Source organism: Myotis yumanensis, unplaced genomic scaffold, assembly GCF_028538775.1.
Source record: "Myotis yumanensis isolate MYYU_CA2020_CCGP unplaced genomic scaffold, mMyoYum1.0.hap1 SCAF_6, whole genome shotgun sequence".
Taxonomy (NCBI): Eukaryota; Metazoa; Chordata; class Mammalia; order Chiroptera; family Vespertilionidae; genus Myotis; species Myotis yumanensis.
The window spans coordinates 18,172,666-18,199,886 of NW_027223757.1; the positions used below are offsets into that span (position 1 = coordinate 18,172,666).

Here is a 27,221-nt window from a genome sequence, read left to right on the forward strand (position 1 = left end):
ATATAGGTAAAATTGCAAAAAATACCATATGGATGAATAAGCAAGTTTGTTTTTTGTGTAACACTTAAAGAGGCAAAGTTTTACCTTGAGTTGCAATGTAGTGGCTTGGTCTCTGGTAGCCCTAAAATAGGAGAACAGATTGGTCATAATTTTACATCAGTACCAGAATTAAAAGAATGAAGGCATAAAAAGATGAAGACAACCACCTGTTAAGATTAAGTTATAGTAAAAAGTCCAGAAATGAGTAGTGAACTCACAGTTCACTTCTCAAACCTAGGTTATCTGAAAGGTAAGATTAAAAAATAAATATTTTAAGGGATCTGATTAGAAAATATATTGCATAATTGAGATTTGTTTGTTAGGGAATAACATCAGAGATTTTGTTTGGTTTCACTAAAATGTTTATGCCTTCATGTTAAGCTTTAATCATTCATTCCTGGAAAAACTGTGTTCAAAAATACCAATTCTCATTTTATCATCCAAAGGTACAAAACACTGCATTACAAATGGACAACGACATATTAGAACCATAAAAAAATAAGAGAACATTCCAATGTTAGAGCTGGACAATGCATGTGTGCATCAAATAAAAATCCTGCTGAGATTTCATACAGAATATTCCTACTCTATAATATATTCATGAATCCGCCAAAACCATTTATGTGTGCTGATAATAATTTACTTACACATAATTATAGTTACACACACATATAGAGGAAAGGGAGAGTTTTAAAGTATACTTGTCTTGAACAATAAAGTTTAGTATTTTTTTCTCTCTTTTTTTTAATGTGCCAAGAACTCTGTGTGGTTAAATATTTAATATTGTTTCAATAAAGAAATTATTCCTGAGAAGGAATAGTTTGGTAGTTACTATTAATTAGTTTAAATTCCAATAGACCCCAAGTAGCAAATATGTTAATGGTATAATAGGTTAACCTTTGAATTTGTTGTGTATTTACCAGAGTGCTTTAGTAAAAAGCCTGTGGTACAGTTTATCCACATTTTGGTGTGGATGACTCGATACAGATATAAATGCATATAAATGAAGATCTCCTATCTAAAACTTAATAGGTTGAGCATTATACTGTTGCAAAATTGGAAGTTATTATTCCTTAATATACCCACATAGCACAGCATTTTATGAAACATTTGTTTCAAGCTTTATAAGCATTTTATCTCCTGCTTTTTATGAAAACTTTACCAATTGCAGGAGACATCTTTTAAGTATAACAAATTAATAGAAGAGGGAAAATTATGATATTGTATAATGATTAGCCAAAATATACTGGGGTCTTAACAAAAATATTATATAAAAGTAGTCTTAGAACACACTTTTTACATATGAACCATAAAGTAGCATTATACCAAGGCTCCAGTGTATATGCCTTGGTAGAAAACCAAGGTTAAGTTATATAGGTAAAAAGAAGTACAAATTTGTCAGAGAAATGTTAATTTTTAAAATTTTAATGAGTAGATCAAAAGCTTAGTTTTCCATGTTAAGATGTCTAATACATTTAAAATACTGAATGAGAATCAAAATTTAATGAATATATTGAGACTATAATTTATAAAATTTATTAGTTAAAATATAAATAATGACATTTCACAAAATAACTATATTTTGAACTGATTAATTTCAGCACACCTAGGTAAATTATTTTTTAAAATAGCTGGTTTATTTTAATAAGTACTTCACATGTGCTAAGCATTGTGCTAAGTGCTCAATAAGCATTGCTTCATTTAAATCTTACAACAAATAAGATTAGTACTATCATTACCTCCACTGTTAAGATGAGCAAACTGAGGCTGAGAGATGAAATAGTATTCCCATGGTTTCCAGTGTGATTTTGAACTAGGAAGTATAAGTGAAGAGGCTATTCTTCATACATGTAATATAATATATTGCCTCCTCAACAATATTTTATCTTTTATTAGAAAATTATTTTCCATTGAAGAGAGAATTCACATGTAGATATGTTTTTAACTAAAATTTAACAGTGAAATGTATGATTACAACAAACTTTTTTATTTGTATGATTCAATATATATGTGGGATATGTGTACTTTACAAATGCAATTTGGTAACTATTTTGCCTAAGTAATTTTAATACTTCACAATCCAATACCACACACCACACAATAGTCTCCCTATCCATTATTCACATCAGAAGTCAAATGTAAAAAGTAAAATTTCAGAAACACTAACACATCATACTATCCAGCTTCTCACATGTTTAGGGGAGGGTAAGAATAAAAGCCAGAAACAGAAATCATCAACAAATAAAACTCAGGTACATAATAAATTGTCAAGAGCTCAAAATGGTCCTGTTTTTCCAAACACAGAAAAGGGAAGGAGATAAAACAGATCTTTACACATGTAAAGGAATTACAAAGAAATGAACATAGATATACTGTATGAGCTAATTACGTGAAGCATGCAGAGAGAACGAGTAGTAGGGATTAGTAGTAACTGTAAGTAAGAGTAGTTACATTAAATATTCATAATAGGATACTGTTATTTACATATAGTGGTACTTACATCCCTGTACAGCCAAATCTACAGCCCAAACCAAAGTCAGGTGTGAAAGAAAGCACAACAACGTCAGTAAGTACTAGGACGTAGAACAAGGAAAAAAGTGTACAGTTTGTTCTTTATGTTTAAAAGCTAGCAATCACTTTATGGGTAATAACAAGCAAAAGGATTCACATCTATAAGCTAACAAACTGGGCACACTGAGCGATAAAAATACTTACATCTATATAGTTGGCATTAATGTAATCTGAAGAAGGATCATCCTCGACAGGTTGCAAAATTACTCTGGAGTGATCGTCTAAAATTTGTAAATAATAAAATAAAAGCTATGAAATATTCCCCTTGTCTTGAGACAACGCCACTGGCAGATACTTGGAATAATTCAATGGTTGATAAGAGCTTACCCATAATATAGTATCTACATTTCCTTAAACACCAGTCACTTGAAGAAATACAAGAACTTTAATGACCTTATTACTTATCACGGTGATAACATTCTGTTAATAAAGCTTTTAGTGACTAACATCTTCATAATTAGGAAGCTTTTAGGGGATATGATAATTAATGTACAATGAATAGTCATTTGAGTCATGGACTTGTCTAAGGAACTAAATTTGCCTTGATTCCTAATTTTGCTTCCTAGGCATAATTTTAAATGGGTTGGGTTCTTCTGTCTGCACTTTACAGCAAATGAGCCACAGAAATAAGGAGTGAATTTTGATCTGCTCTCAACTTCCTATTTCTTGAGAGTCAAGATTAAATTTTGATGCATTCATAAGAATATTTAAAATAATTTTCATTGATAATAGAGTGGTCAAAGTAAATAAATAGTTACATGAAAAATTATGTTAACTTTTCTCATTGCTGCTGATGTTTCACATGATAATTAACTTATTTATCCATGTACACACATTGCAGATTTGAGGAGGAGGAAGTCCCTAATGATAAATAAAAGGGAGCAATTGGAATTCTTACAGGCTCCAAGGAAGGAATAAAGGTATGTAGAAAGAAGACCACTCCCACCTTGAATAAGTTTGGAGGTATGCAGTAATTTATCACTGAAAAGACCTTTGTTTTCATCGTTAATGTTCTCAGTTATTTCATAACATCCCATGCATTTGTGTGCAAACATAAAATCACATAGAACTATATCCACAGTGTGAAGAGTGTGAAACAATTTAATTAATGAGGATGATGACAATTTCAGAGTTACTGCCAATAGCCAATGCTGTTTGAATATTAAGTAGATTGCTTTATCAACAGATGTGCCAGGCCCTGGGATTCTCTTAAAATTTAAAACCACATAAAGAGGAGTTGCAACTTACTATTTACCTTCTACCCACAACATTTACATTCACCAAGAATTCTAGGAGGACTTACATGCTATGATGTTTCCATATCGGTTTTTTGCTCTATTTTGGTCTTTTTTTGCTACATCCCAAGATGCTGACTGTCCTTCAAAGAAGCTCTAGAAAAAAAAATTAACAAGCAGACTGAATTTAATTCCTTTTCATGCAGCAAGTTTATCTGTTGTGAGGACCAAAACAGTAATAGCCACTTTCTCCGGGAGGAAGTCCTACAGTAGTAAACATGTTCCATTTCAGAACAAAGCTTATTTGCTGGACTCCTACTTGTTCATCTTGGATTGGACTGAGTTCAAATGAAGGACAAGTAACAACTTTAGGGAGGGGAAAAGACCTTAAAATTATTTCAAATTTAAGATTGCTCTAACTTTGTGAGAAGGAGGTAGAGAAAGCATCAAAAACTTCAAAACTACTTTTAATGAGTTATCTTTCAAGTGTGCTTCGTTTAACATTTATAACAGGAACAAAAACACACTTGTTTTCCCCTCAATTATTTATTAAATCATGGGCAATACACCACATTTCAGTTTCTTTGAAGATCATGAAAAGAACTGAGTCTCTACCAGAGACCATATGAAAATTAAAAAAAGTCACCATCTCCAAGAATTTTGAACAGATGAGTTTGTTGATTAGTTTAATTGCCATATGTAGCAATTTAAAATATGGGTATAGATTTCCTTTTTGCAGAAAAGCTTTAACTTTGCTCAAACAGGAAATGGGGCCTTCAAAGAGTCAACGGTCTTTGAAGTGAGGTACACAGGAATACAAGGAAATGAACAGAAAGAACCGGTGCTGGCAGCATGTTATAATTCCTTGCACTTTTCGTTACCACAGCATAGTGTTTCCGGCATACATCTAAAACCAACTTTTGAAATTCAAAGATAATTGTATTCACCCCCAAACTAAGTCATGCAAGTAATCTATAAATATAATGTAGTGTTTAGAGAATTCTTCATGAAGTTGAATGCATTTTGAATGTAAAGAAAATTAGTGCTTGAATTCTTTCACTTTAAATGTGCATGTATGGTGGTACAGGTATGGTGGTGCACATACGGTGATGCACATGTGGTAGGGCACATATGGTGGCACATGTGTGGTGGTATATGGACAGTGGTGTATGTATGGTGGTACATGTATGGTGGTGCATGTGTGTCGGCACATGTGTGGTGGTGCACGTGTGGTGGCACATGTATGGTGGTGCATGCATGGTGATGCACGTGTGGTGGTGTGTGTATGGTGGTGGAAGATCTTCCTTCTCCACATCATACTGATATTTCTCAGTAGGCAAAGGTGGCAAAGGAACTGTTTCCTTTTTGCTATGTATTGTAATGACTAATTTAAATCACTTCTCTTGCAGTTTAATTATTGGTATTTTTGTTTGAGTAGGAAAGGGAAACAAGGAAGAAGAATTTCTCATATCCTTCTTTTGGCTTCTGAACATTTGGATTTGTAATGCTCTGTTTTTTCCTCTCAGCAACGCTCCACAATGATGCTCAAAACAAAACTAAGAATGACAAGTAGTACATTTAGAACACAAAGCTTTATCCCACTTCTCAACAGAGGGTCAACAAACAAAGAGGCAGAGAAGTACCTACTGACTAAGTCATTTGAATGACAGAACCTGTAATGATACACTGGAAGCCAAGGTATCTTGCTACACACTTGATTTTTCATGCAAACACAGGATTAGTGGCTAGAGAGTATTCGACTCTGTGTTATGTTAAGGGGAGGGAATTTGTTAAATTTCCCTGAGTATAATAGTTAGAAATAACATTTAACATAATACAGAAACTTTCACCTCATATTCCTCTTTGAACCCATAGCTGTCTGATGTCTTCATGAGATTAATGTGCTGCAGTAAATCGGCCACCCTGATGGCTGGGTGCAGCTGTCCCGTCTGGTAAGGGGATTCTGTCCCCTCACAGAGGTAGCGAGGTACATCAAGAAGGCGACTGGACTCTGCTGTAGCACTGTGGTTCTCATCTGGCGTTTTTCAGATTCAAGAACATTAAAAAGAAGACAAAGTTATCTTGTTTAATATATATCAATGCACAGATTTTTAAGATCTTAAGATCTTTCTGGTAACAGGAGGAAAGGAAAGAAATAGAGTAGAGGCCTAGGGCAGCATCCCCATAAAGATAAAGCCTTTCACGTCAGCTCAAGGTATGAAGTCAGAGTACACATGTTTATTTCAACAGGGCAAACGATGCTTTGAGGTGTAGCGCGACATCTAGTCCACCTTTAAAAAGCATAGCGGGAGATTTTGCTGGGTTCTCACTTTTCTCTGTATCTGCAATCATAATCATAGCAGTATAGAGTGGGATCAGAAAATCAAGTCAACTGGAGAGGTGTTTTCATTGTTGATTTAAACGAACAGTCTCCTTCTCAGCCATAAGCCAACCTCCCTGTAGACAACCCGTCCCCACGTGGCTGCTTCTTGCCCTTGTGGCCTTACTATGCCCAACCACTTGGGGCTTCTCCCCATGGCACTCCAGACTGGAAAACAAGGGCATTCTACAGCATCATCCCTGGACCCTTTATGTCTGCCAGCCAGGTCCCATGTGCATTTATACTCAATCTCTACACACTTGGTTTATTATTATTGTTGTTGCTTCTATTGCTGATATATTTGGACTCTTCTGGCTACTGTATGAAAGAAACCAGCATATGTCTCTGGGCAAAATATGTAGTAGGCACTTCCTCTGAAATTCTTCCATGGACCATCCAGGCTGGGCTTCACAGCTCCTGCTTTACATTCACATGGCCTCTTTTTCTACATTCATGTATTTTATCTTTTAATAATTTGTTTACTGGTGTTTTTCTTCACTAAACTCTAAACACTTATAGGCTAGATACAGAATCATTTTTTAAAATTTATTCCTAGTGCCTGGTGTAAAGCAGTCAATAAACATCTCAATGATTGAGTTCGTTAAAACCAGTTGAATCCCTTACCACCCACAGTTAAGTGTAGGCCCCATCCCAATTGTGTTATTAGCTTAAAATGAAAAGAAACTTTAAGCATCTTTCTGTCATAACAAGGAAGAAAAAAAAAAACAAGAACATTTTACCTATGAAGAATAATTATTATTTTAATGACCACAATTCTAATCATTACAATGAGAAAAAGCATGCTTATATGTATCACATGTAAACTTACCACTTAAAAAAATGTTTTAAGGGGTTGTTACTTTGAAAAGCATTAGACTGCCATGCTCATTAACAGAAGAGAAAGTACACTCTTAGGGGAACTTTTGTTTTTAATGATAATGCATACTGTAGAGAACAATATTTAATTAAACAGTGAAACATATTTCAAATGCTGGTACATTTGCCTGTTCTATCACCAACTCTACAAATAGGATATGGCAAAAAATGAATTGTTGTCCCCATGATAAACATTTTTTCTTCCTGGAGAAGGAAAAAACAAAACAAAAGAACCCCACAATCAGATTTGTATGCTTCTATAATTTAGCTTGATTGCATTTACTTTACTTTCGCTTATCAGGCTGAATGCATTTTTTTTTTTCTCATTTACTTCTAAAACACCACAATGCATCAAAAACCCCCTTGTGGATTCTGTTGTGACTTAACCACCCAACTGAATTAATGCCCTTTATTTAGGTTTTGCCCACCCCTCTAGACACAAACATTTTATAGCAAACATAATTCATGAGATTTTCTTCCTATGTGCATAACCTCAACTGATCTATCTTTGCTAAAATAATGCAATTGATAGACTGACAGAGAGAACATATACATCTCTCCAGTAAAGTTAATCAAAAGCTACTGATCTGGGTGCTATTGAGCTCAGGAGGAGACAAGGACAGATAATGTCAGTGAGGCGGAATGCAATCACCTAAGCTGCTCTGTGGGCAGCCCCAGCGCTCACATCAGACCTACTGGAGCAGCAGAACACTGACACTGTAAAAGGCTCAGTGAGGAACACAGAATTCACCCACATTCTCAATCTTCCGTAATTATGTTCCAGTATGAAATGCCTTTTGTTTTGCATTAAGCTTTAATACAGTAGTACAATGAGCAGCATTCTTTAAAATAATCACATATGAATTATTAATCTCCAAACATTTCCGCCTCATTAAACCACCTCATAATGTGACTAGTAGTGAGAGTACATGTACTAATCATTATCCTTATTACACATTTAAGAATAATAACTTCAAGTATTTCTTTGATGGAAAGGTTTTCTAGAATTCTTTGCAATACACTTACCAGTTATAGGGACTTTAACCCAAAGAAGCAGTAAAACACAAAAAAACAAATATACGAATTAATACGAAAAGTTTCTAAGCTCTTTTAAAATCAGCAAGTAGATATTAATATCAATCAATATTTGAAATGATTTCAAAATTGCTTTGTAAACATAAAATCAGTTGGATGCAAAACAACTGCAAACATCATAACTCCATGAATGATGAAAAACGCAACAAATCATTTTTACATCTGATACTATTAATGGGAGTTAGCTTTTAAACAACAAATGTATATATATTTTTAAATTAAACAGCCCAGCTTTCAAAATGAAATAAAAAGCATAATGGCTGTTTCTATGAACGGGTTTGATGACTCTATTGTGTTAACTCTAGCCTTCCTTAAACATAAATATCCCTTTTCACAGGGAAAGCTATTATAATAACCTTTTAAGCTGTATAGTTTGTAAAAACTCACCTATATTATCTCATTTTCTCTTTTACAAAACTGTGAAAAAGGTACTGTGGGGATTATTACCTCTTTTACAGATGGGGAAGCAAAGATGAAAGGTACAGTATTTCCATGAGTTTCGATTACGAGTCCACAGGAAGACTGAGAGTTGGACCCACATCTAAATGTCCTTAAAATATTACTGTAATCACTTTTTAACATTTAGGCAGCTGAATTTTTTCCAGTGAGTTGTTAATATTTTAATTGAATTTTACTTATTAATTTGATGTTGGCAGCCTTCTAAAGTGCTCAACAAAGATGACATTTTCAAAGGCACTTGGTACCTTCACAATGATCAAAATTCCTGACTTCTCACCAATGGTGAGGCTACCCCTTGGGACAAATTCCTCAGTTCACTTCCCTGCCCTTATTGGTGTGGACATTCAAGGGAGAGTGCAATCAGCAACAGAGAACACTGACTAACAGATTCTTTTACGATATATATTCTTTGTATTACAAAATTATAACTTTAAATATTTTAGTGAAAAAGAGGTGTATTTTACTTAACTGAATTAGTGGAATGGTTCCAAAATATTATGAAAAGGTAACCGAATGTTGAATATATGCATAATAAAACATGCATCAAATGTAAGCTAAAGTTTTTTATGTTCACAAGAAATTTAAATATAAAATATGAAAACTGGTAATGTTTAAGACACAGTTTTCTGGTAATTTCTACATTTCTTTGGGTAAATCTTAAATATTAGAAACACTGGGTTAAAAATTATATATAACTTGTGAACATTATAAGCAAGATGGTCATGAATCGTTGGTGTGAAATCAGTAAAGGAATAGAGTACAAGTTGAAATGAAACTCATTCTATTTTTAAATCTGTAATTAAATTAAAAATTAATGTAATTTTACATCTGAAAAGGACTTATTTATCACCCATAAGACCAGTTGTCTTAGATGTTATATAGTAACTATAAAATTAGGAGGATTTGGAAAATCCCTTCCCATCGGATACATTTTTACATATAAAGAAATTATCCAGGTAACACCGGTCCCTGTGCATTTTGGGTCATTCTACTAACCTGCTTAAATAAACATAATCTTATATCAGGCGCCATTGTACTTTTGCTGCAAATCTAATGGAACCAAAAATTAGCAAATACATTGCTTTAGAAAAGTACACCTTACTAATCTGAAATCCACTAGATCTGACTGGATTTACCACACTTGTTCTCTTTGATAAGATGATGACTATATATTTTAAATCAAGTTGCTTTCTGCACTGTGAATAATTACTCTGTTGACAAAGTTATAACCCATGCAAAGAGGTGTGATCCATGCAAAAATGATAAAGAATTAGGGCCTCACCTAACACAGCGGTCGGCACAAGTGGATCATTGGGCACTGCATAGGAAAACAAAGCTCATGAAGGAACATATTGCCCTAAAGTTGTTCCCTTTAAAATAGAGTTATGTTTTCTTAAGCAATATCATTATTAAATTTTCTTTGGTTACTATAACCTGCAAAAGTAAAATTCTCTTTCAGTTTGGGTTATTGCAAAACCCCAAGAGAGAAAGGTGCATCTATAATTATAGTTCAGTACTCAGTTTAATTTAAAAAGCAAGGAATATTCAATTTGACATTATAAAGTTTCTAAAATTAGGGGGGAATCCCATGTATTTTAGATCTAGCAAGTGCAAGTTACTTTGAGAAACAATTATCTCATATTCATTCCAAGTATTTTTTTTTTCATTTAACTGTGGGAAATATATTTAATCATTTCTCCAAGTTCATAGGTGGGTATTTATAGTTACACTGCTGAATTCAAGCTTCCTAATAAGATAGGCAAAAGATAGAAAAGTTGGGGGAACAAAAATGTTTTCAAATCCTTAATGGGTTAACTATTAAATCAAATTGTTAGAGAGATGGTACATCTATATTTTCAGGAAAATTTACTTACAACAATATTTTATGTTATTCTCTGTCAATTATCTTATAGTGAAATAAAGATAAGGTAGATTAAAAAAGGCCCTATATTGATTAAAATTAAATTCCAAAATGACTATAGCATTTCTAACTTGTTTGGTTAGATACATATCAAGGAAAATGATGGGCTGCATTTAGGGCTAATAATGTCTGAAAATTTTCACCAACTTGAACATTACAGAAAAAAAATCCTTCCCTTTCTGAAAAGACCTAAATGCATACAACCTACAAACACTTTATTTTCTCTATATTACTACAACATATGCTTATAATATGTATAAGAAATAATAGTTTTATTGTCTATTCTTCCCTTATACACATGTTTTTCAAATTGAGGTAAGCAAACCTCTGGGATCTGTGGACGAATGCACCTGCATGTACAAGACCTAGGATAAACATGATTTGCTTTCCTCAAGCATCAATTTACTTGAGGATTTAAAGAAACAGTTAGATAACTTAACTTAATTTTAAGTAACAAACAGCACTATAGAAAAAATATATATAAAATTCATTGGAAATTTGAAGATAAACTAATATTAATTGTGAGGCAATTATTCAAATCATTTGCCATTAAACAGCACTTCAGTGGAAATATCTTAAAAGTCCTGCCTTCATAGATCAACATTAGGAATTCTTAATATGGATGGAGGGGTAGATAAGGTGGTAGACAGATAAATGGCTGAATGGTTGGATGGATTTCACCATTCCCTGCCAAACCCCTATTTAAGTAAACTTTTGAACTTCACACCAGATACTGAAAAGCATGTAGATTCCTCTTTCCCCCAGCTAACTATATATATATATATATATATATATATATATATATATATATACACACTTTATTAATTTCAGAGAGGAAGGGAGAGGCAGAGAGAGATAGAAACATTAATGATGAGAGAGAATCAGCAATCAGCTTTCTCCTGCACATCCTCCCACCAGGGATCAAGTCTACAACTCAGGCATGTGCCCTGACTGAGAATCAAACCATGACCTCCTGGTTCATGGGTTGATGCTCAACCACTGAGCCACACCAGCTGGGCTCAGTTAACTTTTTGTTACTAAAATTCTCCAGGAGTATATAGAATATTTTAATAGAATAATTTTATCAATGCAAATAATCTGCAGAAAGAATATGATGTTTCTTATCTCACAAAGAATTTTATCTTGCACAAAGGAAGACAAATGGAAAAATAACTATAAATCTGACATAAACTCATTTTATATAGGCAATCAAGTATATTAAAGCAATGACAAATGATTTGGTCTGAGTAGTATATATGAATATATATTATAATGATATAGTAATAAAATTCATGTAGTTTGACATTAAAGTGAATCTACTATCAAGACTGAAAATAAGTTCTTATGAATTCCATAATATTCTCTATTGCTTTTTTCTCTTTCTAGCTGTTTCTTCCATTTCTTTTCCTTATTTTCTCTCACTATTCAAAAGACAATGTGTTGACTGCAGAGTGCACTAAAAAACAGCTTTAAAAATCATTTGTGAGAAATTTAAAGAACTTACATCTTGGACTAAAATTATGTTGGTCCATGAAGGTGATGGAGAGAGGATCTTCCGCGTGCAGAGTGCTCTGATCTGCATAGCTTCGGTCCATAGCATTCACCATGTGGGTCATCTCCTGCCGGGTGTTCCCCAGAGCATCCTTGCGCTTTTTAGCGAGCTTGCTGCCAAGGCAAATACAAAAAGGAAACCTTAGTGTGAAGCTTGAAGGAGAGTTGACACCAGCAGTATGTAGTTCAGGAAAGCCCAAGGATAAGGATATAGATGTGGTTTAGAAATAATTTAGGTCATAATTTCGGGAATTAAGTTCCACACTCAAACAATATATTTTGGTTGCTATTGAAACTAGTTTATTTGTCATTTGGGTGTTTCAACATTCAAGCTGTCAACCCAAACCTCTTATTTCTTATGTTTTATCATTCAAATAAAGTATTATAAAATATAACTACACTTTATAACAACCATATGTGAATACTTCCTTATTAGAGCTAGTCAAGAAAAATTTAAGCTAAAGCTAAATTTTGGTTTTCCTCCTGGGTGATTAATTCTTTTGTCAACTGTTAGAAGTTCTTCCGAGGAATAACACGACTACTTTTTAAAGTTTATTTTGCTATACTCATCCACTTAAAATAAACAAAGCAATCCCATTCTTCATTCTCTGTTTTATTATTCAGTAAAATGCAACATGTGTAGCATTAACATATTTACCAATTTATTTATAACATTAACCCAAAACTAAACTGGAGACTTGTAAAATCAGCCACAGCTAAATATAATGCAAATACACAGGAAAATATGAAAAAGTTATATACTATATGAAAAAGTAGATGCATCGCACAAATGATTATAATCTTGAATTATAGACATGGTCAAATCCTAAAAGCTTGTTTTAGAATCACATGGCAGAGTATCCACCAAAGAAATGCCTTCTAAAGCCAGTGGGACAAATAACTTAGGGGACTTGGAAAATAGAAGAGTTAAACTTTTCAGCTACTTGAATACTGAAATCTTTGTCTTAATATCAAAGATATGAAATGCCTTATGATTCTTTGTGACCATTACACATGAAACATGTAATAAAAACATTAAGGGTATATAAAACGTTTACATCACATTAACAAGGCGATTTAGATGATGTAAATAAAGGCACTCTAAAAGCCTGTAGTAGGCAGATTATGTTTCTAAATTTATGGCAGCAGTTTATGTCGCCTCTGAAATATTCTTTAGTTGTTTTAAGAATACCATTTCTCAGCTAGATTATTAGCTAGGATATATTCTTCCGATTCTCATTAGTATCTTTACTAGAGAAAATATGCTACAAACACTTTATTTAAAGGCTCATATAATAGTTGTATTTATGCCCTCAGGAGTCTCCTTTCAAAATTCAATCTAGCAATTCAAGAGTTACTCCTGAATAGAATACCCCCCCTCCCCCGCCCTGAGAATTATAATCCTTAACCTCAGGGAGTTTTTACCCAACATACCCAACATATGAACACAGCAGATCTGACACCTAAATAAGACAGTCGGAAACTAAGCTTTAGGGATTGAAGGAGCACTTTTTAAAATAAATAATAATAATAATAATGACAGTACTAGTAGTAAGAAAACAATGGCGAAAGTATAATAAGAACTAGCACCACCACCAACAGCATTTTTACCACTAACCTACACCATCACAACCACTACCACCACCACCATCGCGCCACCACCACCATTATTAGCAATATTTGCTCTATTCATTGAAAAGTCATTGTCTCTTTTTTTCTAGGCGAGGCAGTAAAATCCCCATAATAGCCTTTCAGGTTTCAGACAGGAACTGTGAATGAGTGCTGCTGCAGTGGGAAGACAATGTCCTGAAGTGTGGGGACTGTGGAGACCTGGAGAGCAGCTTAGGGGCAACTTATCTAGGTGACTACTGGCATCTGATCCCAGAGTTAAGCTTCTGATTTTTAAATTACATTTAAGGAGAAGTAATGAATCTGAACATTCATATTAAATTTCCTGACTTTTTTCCAAGTGCTTTTATTGTTTGAAACAGTGTATGAAGCAAATTAAACATTAGCAGATCGTATTTTGGTCTATAGACGTCACTTTCCAAACTTACCTCTTTGATGTTATTTAGGATATTTGTTCATTGACCTACAAGGTTCTTTTACCTCTAATTTCTGGTTAACTTGCATTGTGTCTCACCTCAACAGGCAGGCTTCTCTGACTAATTCCAACAACCTGTTTCAGATTAGGTTTCCGTGCTGGGTGAGTTTCTAGCACCACGTTTTCTGCCTCTAATAACACTCATCACATATCATTGCAAGGGTCCTATTAATTCTCTTCCCCACTGTGTGTTCCACAAAGGGAAGAACCATCTGTATATTCCTAGCACTTAGAGCAGCGTCTGGCACATAGCGAGCACTCAAATAAAATACTTGTTGAATGAATGAATAGGCCTGTGATATGCTTCACACTTTTCATTTGCTAATTCCGTTAATTCTCAGATCAACCCACTGAAAAAGGCATGAGAGTTCTAACTGTAAAGATGAGTTTATTGAGGCTCAGACAAGTTAAATAACTTGCCCAAGGTTATTTATCTAATAAGCAGTGAAAAATGACCTGGTTTCAAGGCCTATACTCTTAACTATCTCCAATTGCTGACATCATTAAATGACCCATTACAAGTGTACTATAATGTAAGGCATCTACTTACTCTAGGAGTGAAACATTAATTGTTACAATGGGGATGCAGCACAAATGTTTTGCCATTTAAAACTTTGAAACAGCAAAAAAAAAAAAATAGCTTAAAAAATAACTTCCAGTCTTTGCCGGGCAAGAAGAAATAATAAATTCGTTCCTCCAAAAATTTAAGAGATTGAATTGGATAAATATAACACAACGTAGAATATGGATTAAAAAGTTAAACTTTTGAGGATGGGCAGTTCAAAGCAAATAGAAAAGGCATGTTTGGACTTTGAGGCTTTACTTTAAAATATATATGTTTCATGATTAAGAAAAATATTAAGCAATGAATTTGTCAAATTCATGGCAGGTAAAAGTTTTCATAGCTATGAAGGATCTTTACTTTTCAGAGTCACAAACCTTTGTTAGTTGTTAAATTACAGGGGACTATAACCTTTGTTAGTATCTGCCAACCAAGCATTATCAGTTTGGTTCTACTACCTTAATTCTTACAATAACTCTATGAGGTAGGCTTTAATTCAGGTTCTTACAAACAAATAAAAACATCAAAGTTAAGTGTTTTGATCAAGAACTGAGTGTTCCTATGATGATGTCAATGCATGTTAGCTCAAAGATCACATCCGGTTAACTTTTAAATTCCAATCAATTTATTTCTATTTTTAAAAGTCTTTAAAATTTTAAAGATTAGCTTCACTAGTTACGTTTGAGCAGCTTTTAAAGGCATATCTCTGTGACATTCTTTCTAATTATGATTAATAATGCCAATAGCCACAAATATTACAATAACAGCATCATAATCTACTACCAGTCTAGAATCCTGGGATATTATCCAGCCACTAAAAAGACAATCCCCTTCTAACACTATCAATATATAGATAGTTAAGGGGAAGCTTATTGGCATTCTCATAATTAAATACTGATTGATTTCTGTATGCTTGATGCTTTGTCTCCACTGAGCAACAAGTATATATAATGTGCATTTCAGGGCAGTTAAACCATTTTGAAACTACTTGAGTTTGACAGATGTGCAAACGACTTTCATCATCAAAGCATTCAACAGCATAAATTTCCGCAGGTGGATATCTGGGTGGGCTATAAAGAGGAAAAGTGCTCCATTATTGTATGAAATGATACAGTTAATTACCTTTGGCTTCATCCAACATGATTTAACAAGGATATTATGACCCATCAGAATAAGCTAGGAGCATTGTTAGTTTTCACCTGCTTGGGTAGCAGATTTTTTATAATATTTTAAACAAAATTCTATTATAGTCATTGAGACTCAACAAATTTTGTTGTTAAGCTAGATTAAATTTACCTGATGAAATAAATAGTGGGGGATACATGCCCTCAAACATGCGTAATCACAGTCCTTAGGCCTAAAAGGTGGTGGACCAAATAGTGATCAAGCAATGTCCAGGAACACTTGGTTGTATCGTTCCTTTGGATTGGCTGTGTATCCTGGCATCTAAAGTAGCAAATTGAAAATGAGTAGAAAAATAGAGTGGATAATACTCTCCATCCTTATCCAACTATAATTCTATACCTAATTATAGGATAAGCTAAGACTTTGGAAGAGAAAAGGAGATTTGTGACACATACGTATGTTTTGTGTAGGTGGAAGGGGCTTTTCCCCACCTTGGTCTTGTTTTTTAAAAATAATAATCCTACTTATGTTAAAAAAAACCATAATGTTTTTTCTCTAAATTGTTTTATATTTATTTGTCACTAAAGCATTATGCATTTACCTATTTGTTTTTGCAAGAGTATACTGACAGCCTAGACGGCCAGACCAAAGGTGTTCATTTGGAAGTTATAACCCATCATGGATTCCTGGAAATGTGGAGACAGATGTTTTCACTATCAGTCCTCATGTGATTTGCATCTGGGAAGCCACTTTTGATTGTTCTTCTATGAATCCATCACTTGGGTTGTTTTGTTAAATATAACAGTGTTACACAAAGATAGTGATTCGTGAGTTACAACCACTACCTCTGCCAGATGAGAGAGGTCTCATATTGATAAGGTACAGGTTTGACATAAGTAAATAAATGATGTTTTAGGCTGTAGACTAAAGCTTCTTATGGAAAACTGAAAATTTAAAATAAAGGTAGCTGAACATACAGAAATACAATATCCCTTTTTAAAAAGATTAACAAAATAAGTTAATAGGTAAACTTTATAGTTTTAGAGTCCAGAAAAACATTTTTTGAAATATTACCAAAATTGCAAACATCCTGGTTTGTTTTTTTTTGGTTTTGTTTTCAAAAAGGGATACTGCATCTTTAACACACGTAAAGTCGTATATCACCCATTTTCTACTTACAGGTAGTAGGAGTAAGAATAGTAGCTCCTCCTGGCAAGCAAATCACAGACAGTGGAAAAAGAGAAGCAATGGTGAATGAAAAGCGTGACTCCGTCACATTCAATAAAGCAGAAAAATGTGCGTTAAAAATAAAATGAAATAAAATAAAATTCATGTTTTTTTTTTGGTTTGCATTTCAATTTGCTCATGCATTGGTTAGATATCTTTTGCCATGCAATTAGACAGATATGCAATAGAGAAATAAAATTTAAAATACATAATTTTGGAAAAAAATAACATGCTGACATTTCTTTTATAACCAAAAAAATTGAAAGATTAAATGGATTGTGTATCTTCAACATGCAGTTAAGCATATCCTCCATTACCATCTAAATGTCATGAAAGATGGAACAGCTGTTTATAGAACTTGTACACTGAATTGATTATTATTCTTTAGATACAAAATATAAAGATCTATTATGTTAATATAGAATATATGCAGAATGAGACCTAAATTTTTGTAAATAAGTCATTATATCTTAATGGTACACAAGTACATACATATATTAAGTGAATATACATATGCACCAAACACTATAATATACACAAAAATATGTCTACAGTAGATGTATGTGAAGATGATATCATACACAAACATTTACTGTATTGAAACATAATTTCAAATTTATGTTTAGAATTATAAAGCATCCATGCTGTGCATTTAAAATATAATACATAACCAATGAAGTAATGGCATACATTTGGAAATAATTCAACAGCAATTAAATTAAAAAATGGCATTGCGTTTTGAAAGATGCAATATCCCTTTTCTCAGCCTAAAAACTTACTTTATGTATACCCTTAGCTGTAGAATTTCACTAAATTGAATTCCAAACTGTTTCTTCACACAACCAAAAATACACAGAATGTTTTCAACAAGAGAAGTATACCTATATATATTAATATTCCCAGTGAGGGATAAAATCTTGAGAAACTTAGTCATTTCCCATAAAAATAAAGATTAAAGGCTAAACTAATTTGCCTTTTCATTATTTTTATTATAAATTTGTGTATTATATGGGTACCTATGTTATACACTAAAATTGTTTCCCTAAATTTGAAACTATCCAATAATGTTATAATATCTATGATTTTGTGTATGTATAATAAAGATATTTTTGATTAAATCATACAGGATACATGTGTGACACAAAATTGAGTAGAAGTCATTACAAAGTTGGATGAGTAAGATATTCAATTAATTTAGTTATAATGTTATATATTGGAAGGTAACATATTTTAGTATGTAACTTTCTGTATAAAATTATAACCTTTACTAATCATGGAGGTGATGAGACAGAAAAAAAGCCCTAGCATACTCTCTACCAAAAAGCAATCAATTAAAGTATAACTGTGAAAACTCCAACATTAAACATTTTACTTGAGGCCCATTTATCTAACCATTTAAAATATGAACCAGCAAAGAATTTGCTACATTATGCAATTTTAGAGAGTTGTCAGAGCATGTACACCCCCCTCCCCCAATCATGCTTCGGGATTGTTTTGGCATACTTTATAAGATTTATGTTTCAAATGTCTTTGTTATTTCTAAAATAGAAGGCCGTGAATAAGAAAGACCCTAATAACAAATAAAACTGATAATTTCACCCAGTTTTAACTAGGTGAGGGCATAATCTGAAGCTATTTTCTTGCTCCCATGTCCAATCTGAAGTGACTGGAATAATTTCAATTGAGGAGCAAAGTTGAATAACTTTCTAAATTGTTTAGTGTAGTTAACTCTCCAAGTATAAATTTACTCTAAGTGGAGACATATGATCTGGAGGTTATATTCAAAAACTACATTGATCTTGCCTGGCAAATTTGTATTACTAAAATACTTAAATCTTTCTGACTCAAATATGATGTATTTTCCAACCACATAGGTAGACAACAGCAAAAAGAGAAAGCACTATTGGGGAAAGCACGTATGTAGCTAATTTAACACAAAACACTATAATGCATACCTAATGTTTCTAATGCAGATGTGTCTTCTCCAACATATATATCTCCAGGGAATAATTGTAAAGAGGCAATGCATTAAAATACACTCTGATGGAATTATTAAACATGTAGTATGAATCGTATCTATATTGGTAATGCTCTATCTTGAGTACAAAATACTAATCATCATAGAATATTATATGACTTAATGTTATCAACATCATTTATTATATTATTTAATATAATTTATAAATTACAAACACTTTTACATACAACACTATTTTAGGGCTATATTCTGCATGTTAAGATGTTTTTAAGTCCTTCCCAATTGTAGAATTATCTAACACATATGATTGGAAGAATTGGGGATTTGTATTAGTTTCTGAGACAATGCCTGACAAATGACATATAATAAAATGAAAAAAAGTTCAAGTTATAAAAACTGCATACTTTGAAATGTTTTTCAGCAGGAGTATACTTTAACCTCCAGACTAGAGTTCATTTTAAATTCTAGTGGGTCCTAATATCTTCATATAATTCCAGAAGATATTAGTTGATACAGTATAAAAGACTAACGATCAATTTTTAAAAACTTGACTTTTCATATTAAAGTGCTCAAATAGTCAGTGAATATTTAATACACAACTTCACAAATAATGTTTATATTCTTCTCATACCTTATTTATAGCCAATATGTACAAAAATAGAGTACAAAATAATTCATAGACCATAACCCAAGCATTATGATAAATCCTTATTTCATTATTCTTAATAACACTAGAAGTACAAGATAAATCAACATCTCAAGTATCTTTGCATTTGATAAATTTTAATTCATACATTAATATCAATGTTAATGTGACAAAAGTAGATATTTATATCTGAAATTAAACTGCAAATAACAAATACAAATTTATTTTTGAAGTATGAGAAATAGACTCATGCTGACATGGTTAAAATGCAATTCTTCTAAATTCAATCCTCTAATTTAAAAAGGTCAAGGAAACAAAAAATACTTGAAATCTAGTGACATAGATAAGTGAGTGGGACAGAACAAAATGAAGGCCTTACCTCTTTTTTACAATTAATACGACAACTAGGAGGAGGAGGATGAACACCAAAATTCCGGCACTAATTCCTGCTATTTTCACCACTCTGTCAGTCTGCTTTGCCGGGTCTGGAATCACTTCTGGTTCTTCTGTTGCTGCTGCTAAATGAACCAAAAAAAATAAGTTACTAAAAACAGCTAATTATCACAGAAAGGAAACTGCACAACTATTAAAAAAGGTGACTTGTTTCATTTACTTGAAACAAGTAAAATAACCTGAAAATATAAATACAGAAGAGGGCTAACCTATACAGCATGAGAGAGTTAGGGTCAAGCTAAGGGGAAAGCTTTCTGAATAGGGGTTAACATAAAAAATAAAACAAAAATCTAGACATAACTATCAAAGGGAATGGCGAACGATTTTTCTCCAAATGTCCTTAAAAGTGAGAAGGGGTCAGATTTAAAGCTTTATTTAGCGAACCCTCTCCACTCCAGTGCAGGGTGCTGGGCTTGGCCCTCTAAGGTAGAGTCGGTGGCACTTGTCTGGGACACAAGTGGTTAAGCTAAATAAGTGCCTCGTCTAACTGCTGGAGTGTGAGTTTATAATGTGCTGTATAAAATTTGAAATGAATAGTTGGTTTGGGGCACAAAAATAATAAGAAAAGTAAAACATGCACATCAAGAAATATTTCACATTCTACTAACAAATAAAACCCAGATAACAAACTTGGAAAACAGAAATCTGAAAAGATAAATCTTTAAATTTTTTTTTTTTGTAGAACTTCACTTCCTTTCTTTCTGGAAGCCACCACCATCCCCTATATACACACATATTAAAATTATAATCTTTAATTAATTTATAAGCTGCAGTAAACCTCTGAAGACATTTTTCTTTTTACCTTATTTACCTATTTTTATGTACATTTTACATATAAAAATTGAGGGTTAGAGAGATGACGATAGATGACCAGGTGCTCAAGAACAGAGAAAAACCTAACCTCTATCAACCAAACCAGCTGTCTCGGTGTTTCCATCCACGGACTCTCCTGATGAGAACATGTGTGACAAGAGGGCAGGGGATTCTGAGGGTTCAGCACATTTGGGAAAGGACTTAAAGCCCTCATCACAGTGTCAAGGATAATGGCTAAATGAACAAATAAATAAATAAACCTAACCTCACTGCTTTCCAATGAATAATTTTCCAATTCCCCTTTTAAAATAATCCATTTTTTCTAGAACACTGTCCTTTCTTTCTTATTTTTTAAAAATATATTTTTATTGATTTCAGAGAGGAAGGGAGAGAGAGAGAGATAGAAACATCAATGATGAGAGAGAATCATTGATTGGCTGCCTTCTGCATGCTCCCCCCTGGGTATCGAGCCCACAACCCAGGCACGTGCCCTTGACTGGAATCGAACCCAGGACCTTTCAGTCCGCAGGCAGATGCTCTATCCACTGAGCAAAACCAGCTAGTCTGTCCTTTCTTCTTTAGCGCCTTTGTCCTGCCTTATTTACCCCCCCTCTCCTCTTTTACCCCGAGTTCCGCACATGTAAATATCTGCTTCAGTTTTCCAACCAGCCAGTTTCACTCAGAAGGGGACTGACACAAGTCTGCTTCTAACTTTTTAATTTTTTCAGGTAGGAAAAAAGAACTAATGCATATAATACTTTCATACATTTCATAATGATAATTTAAATTTCATAAAATGGTAATTTAAAATGAAATACAGTTTGGGAAAATAGTTTAGAGAGAATGGTCAACTTTGGAAAAACAATTCAGTATCACTGTCTTCATTTATCTTATTTCAACTGGATTGGATAAAGCATCACAAGGACCAGTATTTGGTAACTATTATTCTCAAATAGGAGAAGTGAGTCTCCAGCTTGTTTCTTCTAGTCAGCAAGTTGCCAACTTGACACTTTGCACATATGAGGGCTTCAGGGAATTTCCAGCCTCATTAATTACGAAGAGAGGTGGTTCAGTGTTTACCACATTTCAAGCAACACATTACAGTTCAATTCATCAAACATGTATTCAATATATTGGAGATCTCTTTTCCCAAGAGCAACTTCAGAAAGATACAGATGACGTATTATAGAATTCTACACCTGAAACATATATAATTTTATTAACCAATGTCACCCCAATAAAGTCAATAAAAATAAATAAAAATACACATACATAATGAAGAGAATTAATATATTTTAAAGTTGCATATGAAGGTAAAAAGAATATTGCTGGTAATTCTCAAAATGGATTGGTTTGATACAGTTACCACTTCAAATAGAAAGGGAGACTGAATGTCTGATACAGAAATTTCTAGAAAAAATGTCAGTGTAGGCAATAAATCCTCATTATTCACTAACTAAACCTTATTCTCATCAGGTCCTATGTTAGATGTGGCTTTCGGAGAGTAATGATAATGTTCCCTTGGTGATTTCTTGGCATACTCACAGAATTAAATGTTTCTGACACTCTTTAAAAGATCAGTTCTTGTTCAATGAGGTAAATACATTTTTAATATGCCATTGTAGTTAAATAAAACACATGGTGCTATGGGATACATTTCTAAAGATATTATTATGTAAGTAGCATGTTTTCATAGGAATCTTCAGAACTAGTAAACCTCAAGAGAAGCAAACAACCTTCATAATATTAACAGGTGCAAACACAAAATATCATCATGAAGTATGAAGAGCCAACCTTAATATTAGCTTGGTTTAGCGATTAAGTAACCAAATTGACATGAAGGTGATGATGGGTAAACACTTCCAAATTGAAAGGCTGAAAAATATTTTTTAAAGTCTTATTAAATAATATATATTTGCTAATGAATTAATCTAAAAATATTTCCAGGATTGAAAAACCAAATCTAAAAGTAAAATGATACTGATAACCTCAAAATTGTATTCAGGGTATAAGACTTTCACAATCTATTATGCAAAACAATGTTATTACTTTAAAGTTATAGTCTGGCGCTAGTTGGTTTGGCTCAGTGGATAGAGCGTCAACTGAAGGATCCTGGGTTCAATTCCAGTCAAGGGCACATACCTCGGTTGCAGGTTCGATCCCTGGTCCTGGTCGAGGCATGAGCAGGAGGCAACCAATTGATGTGTCTCTCTCACACTGATGTTTCTTTTTTGTCTCTCCCCCTCCCTTCCACTCTCTAAAAATCAATGGAAAAATATCCTCAGGTGAGCATTAACAAAACATAAAATAAAAAGTAAAGTCATAATCCATATGTCTTGGTTAAACACTGGATTTCAATTAATACTTACCAAATGGTTAACAAACAAAAAAAATAAAACACCAAGTTTATTCATGTGGGTTGGGTAAGGGCGCTTATGTGCCATGATCACAATTCTTGTGCAAAGAGTTGCTCATTGATGCTTTAATATCAGTATTGAACTTGAATATAAAGGCTAATGAAACTTTTTACAGACACATGATTTGGTGTCTGTTTTCCCTTTATTGTGAATCCTCCTCAAAGTCTTTAGCTATGAAATATATTATTATTACTGCTACAACTATTAAGAGTATTTTAATTAATGTCTGCATAAATTTATTACTTTAGATACTTTAATCACACATATTTTCCTAAATTCTTGGCCTAACAGAATCAAGGAGTATAAATATCCTATTTAAAATCATTCAAGCTTAGAAGATTCATTAATAGAAACACAAGCAGTAGTCCCTAAGTAAGCATTTTCTATTTTCTTAAAAAAAAAGAGCAAAAAGCTATTATAGTGACTGCACCCTTGCGCCCTGTTTATAATTTATGCACATACACAAAGGCAATGTGTAGCACCTTTTTCAGAAATGCTTTCCTTTGCCATAAATCTTTACCTTCTCATCTGTCAAAGAATATTCAGAGTCCCCAGTGTTCTGAAGCCAAGAGCAGCATAATTCTTTGGACAGTGAGGAAGAAAAAAAACAAACTAAGGCAATATTTTGTTTTTTATTGAGTAAATTTATGAGATGCTTTTTTTGGGGGGGGGGGGTTAAAGTAGTTCAAACAACTTTATAAATTGTATTCTTCTTCCCACTACTTAAAAATAATTTACCTAAAACATTTAGGTAACAAAAACTACACAAATACCTCAAAATGTATTTAAGAAGTAAAACTATTTAACAGCTGCAATCATACACGAACATTTTCCACTTTTATGATGGATACCAGAGACAATATATGAGGTGTTCTCCCAGCAGCTTTAGAGACACCCTCATCCTGTTAACTCCGCAAACCCTCCAGGTGTTTCACTAAATGCTCTTTCCTTCCAGTTATAATTAATTCTGAAAAACTGTTCACACTCACTTCCCAATCATTACTGAAAATCCTATCACTGGGATCATGTCCCCCAACGCCACCAACCCACCATCACCAATGTGTCTAGTAACTTACTCGTTACTGAGTTCAACATGCACTTTTCTCATCTCGTTTTCTGAACCTCTTGATCACATTTGACATTGCGATCCACTCCTTGCTTCTTGCAATACTCTGCTCCTGGGGCTCCCACTGGCCATCTCCCAGTTTTCTTATGACCCTGGCCTCTCCTTTCCAGATCTTACCTGAGCCCCTCATTGGAAATAGGTGCTGCCTTGCATTCCTTAGGGACTGGGACCTCTTGACGCAGTTTTCCATTCTGGTGATTTCATCCACTTTAATCACGTCAGTTGCCATCCATGCTGATCCCTCTTAAATCAATATATCTCTAATCAATGACCAGGGCTCTAAACTCCACTCTCGACCCACGAATGCGCCTCGCTCTTGTGATATGTCTTCACTCCAATATAAGACAGTCACCTTAAATACACCATTTCCAAATCTGAACTCATACTCTCACCCTCACACCAGTTCCTCCTCTAGTGTATCCCCTTTCGGTTAATGGCACAACTCTCCACAGAACGGCACAACTATTCCTGTTGTACAAGCCAGAAATCTGGGCCTCATTCTTGCATTCTCTTCTTTCTCCTTATCTCCAGGATTAACCTAATATATCATCCAAATTGGGATGCTTTAGAAAGTGAAAGGGGAAACTCAATATGATAGGACAAAAAGCAGACACTGGAATTGTCTTGGGCTCATAGAGATGTGTCGTCACATTTGTTTCTCATACAATTAGTTACAAAGTACTACCACTTCCTAAATATCTCTTGTCTCTACTTCTTCCATCTCCATTGCTACTACCTTAACTCAATATCGTACCCAGATTACAGAGCAGCCGCCTACCTGTCTTATCTCCCCAACTGCTCTCTCTGCCCATTCCACATCATAACTCACAGTGTACCACACAGTAATTCTAAGGTTTCAACCATATCATGTCACTCCACTGATTAGAGCCCTCCAATGGCTTCCCCCTGGTGTTCCGATAAAGTCCAGGAAAACAGGGACCATGTTTGGTTTGCTTGCCATTGTATTTCCAGTGGACCCGGAAAGGAGCAACAGTGCAAAAAGTATTGGTTAAATAAATGAAAGAACGACACTAAGGCTGCCTATGGTAGATTGTACTGCCATATAGAAAATGAGACACATAGCTGATTTTGGATGTTGGCCTAAGATGAACTTGATACACCCATTTCTGAATTTCTCTAGAATTTTCAAGCCCCTGTGCTAGCCATTCTTTCCTAAGGCTAACTGCTTCCACCATCTGCCACCATATACCCTCAAACCAAAGTGCAGGGAAATTCTAGCTGATATCATGGAAAGTATAAGATACTCAATATCAGCAAGACACTATTTTAATTCTTAGTTACTTCTCTTTTTCGTTGTGTGACAATGAGCAAGTTGCCATTGCTCAGTTAATATTTCACCTGTAAAATAAAAATAACAGCAGTACCTATATTATGTAGCTTTTAGGAATGTTAAGTGACATAAGGATGGGAAACATTTATATAAACTGCAAAATACTGGTAACAGAAGTAGTAGTAGATGCTGCTGTCCCTGGCGGAGGTGTTAGCTATCATCTAAAAATTAAAAATTATGAACAGTGGCAGTGACATTACTGAGAACAGTTGGAAATAATTCTTAGCAGTCTCTTGTATAAACATATAATAATGAGTTTTGTAAAGTACATGTTATTAATTAAATTGTCACACTGGACATCTAGCCTACAGGCATCTTGAAGCATGTATTATTTAACTCAATGGTCCTTTGAAGTCATTTTGCTGTATCATGTCATACTATCTTATGAAACTTGTCTAGTCTTATATTGTTGACAATAAAAAACAGGTTCTATTACAGTTTCATATTGGTGAAAATGAAAAGTTACATGTCACATATATTGTTTAAACAGTAACTAGAACCTAGTTTACTCTTTTTTTTAACAAAAATATAAATATTACCTACAAGTTTACGATGTGGAAAACAATAGTGCAGAAGTGTATACATATTTTGAACGAAAGATTAATATTACAATATTTAAAATTAATTTCATACTGTTTTAGGCACCTTTTTTTGTAGTCTCAGATTCTTTCAATTTGTTTTGGTTTTAAAACCATAGGTTAGCCCAGCTGCAGTGGTTCAGTGGTTTAGCTCCTATGAACCAGGAGCTCATGGTTTGATTCCCTGAGGGCATGTGCCTGGGTGGTGGGCTTGATCCCCCCGGTAGGGGGTGTGCAGAAGGCAGCCAATCTATGATTCTCTCTCATCATTGATGTTTCTATCTCTCACAGTTCAAAACTTACATAAAATCCCGACTGACAAATCTCAAAAGAAAGGTAGGGGCTGGAGTGGGTAGTGATTAACCAAAGAACTTATATGCATACTAGAGGACCAGTGCAAGAAATTCGTGCACTGGGGGCAGGGGGCCCCTCAGTCCAGCCTGCACCCTCTCGCAGTCTGGGAACCCTTGGGAGATCCTTAGCGCTGCTGCGGAGGCGGGAGAGGCTCCTGCCACCACCACTGTGCTTGCCAGCCGTCAGCCCGGCTTCTGGCTCAGCAGCGCTCCCCCTGTGGGAGTGCACTGACCACCAGAGGGCAGCTTCTGCATTGAGCGTCTGCCCCTGGTGGTCAGTGTGCATCATAGTGACCGGTCATTCCACCATTCGGTCTATTTGCATATTAGCCTTTTATTATATAGGGTACCCATGGACACA

General features: G+C 34.1%; 1 protein-coding gene across 8 annotated transcripts in view; it reads right to left on the reverse strand.

Annotated features, from left to right (window-relative positions):
- PTPRK (protein tyrosine phosphatase receptor type K) overlaps positions 1–27,221 on the reverse strand; it is a 480,914-nt gene that overhangs the window by 20,478 nt on the left and 433,215 nt on the right. Inside the window, exons 14-22 of one of the 8 annotated variants that reach the window (XM_070417651.1) lie at positions 20,149–20,284; positions 19,101–19,142; positions 17,098–17,127; positions 12,081–12,241; positions 5,696–5,880; positions 3,914–4,001; positions 2,755–2,831; positions 2,540–2,557; positions 85–121 (exon numbers count right to left, since the gene is read on the reverse strand). In XM_070417651.1, the coding sequence (XP_070273752.1) occupies positions 85–121; positions 2,540–2,557; positions 2,755–2,831; positions 3,914–4,001; positions 5,696–5,880; positions 12,081–12,241; positions 17,098–17,127; positions 19,101–19,142; positions 20,149–20,284 (774 nt within the window). Of the gene's footprint in view, positions 1–84; positions 122–2,539; positions 2,558–2,754; positions 2,832–3,913; positions 4,002–5,695; positions 5,881–5,963; positions 7,306–8,127; positions 8,140–9,937; positions 9,974–12,080; positions 12,242–17,097; positions 17,128–19,100; positions 19,143–20,148; positions 20,288–27,221 lie in introns of those variants that run through there. The other 7 variants (XM_070417650.1, XM_070417658.1, XM_070417653.1 and 4 more) reach the window with 7 other exon arrangements.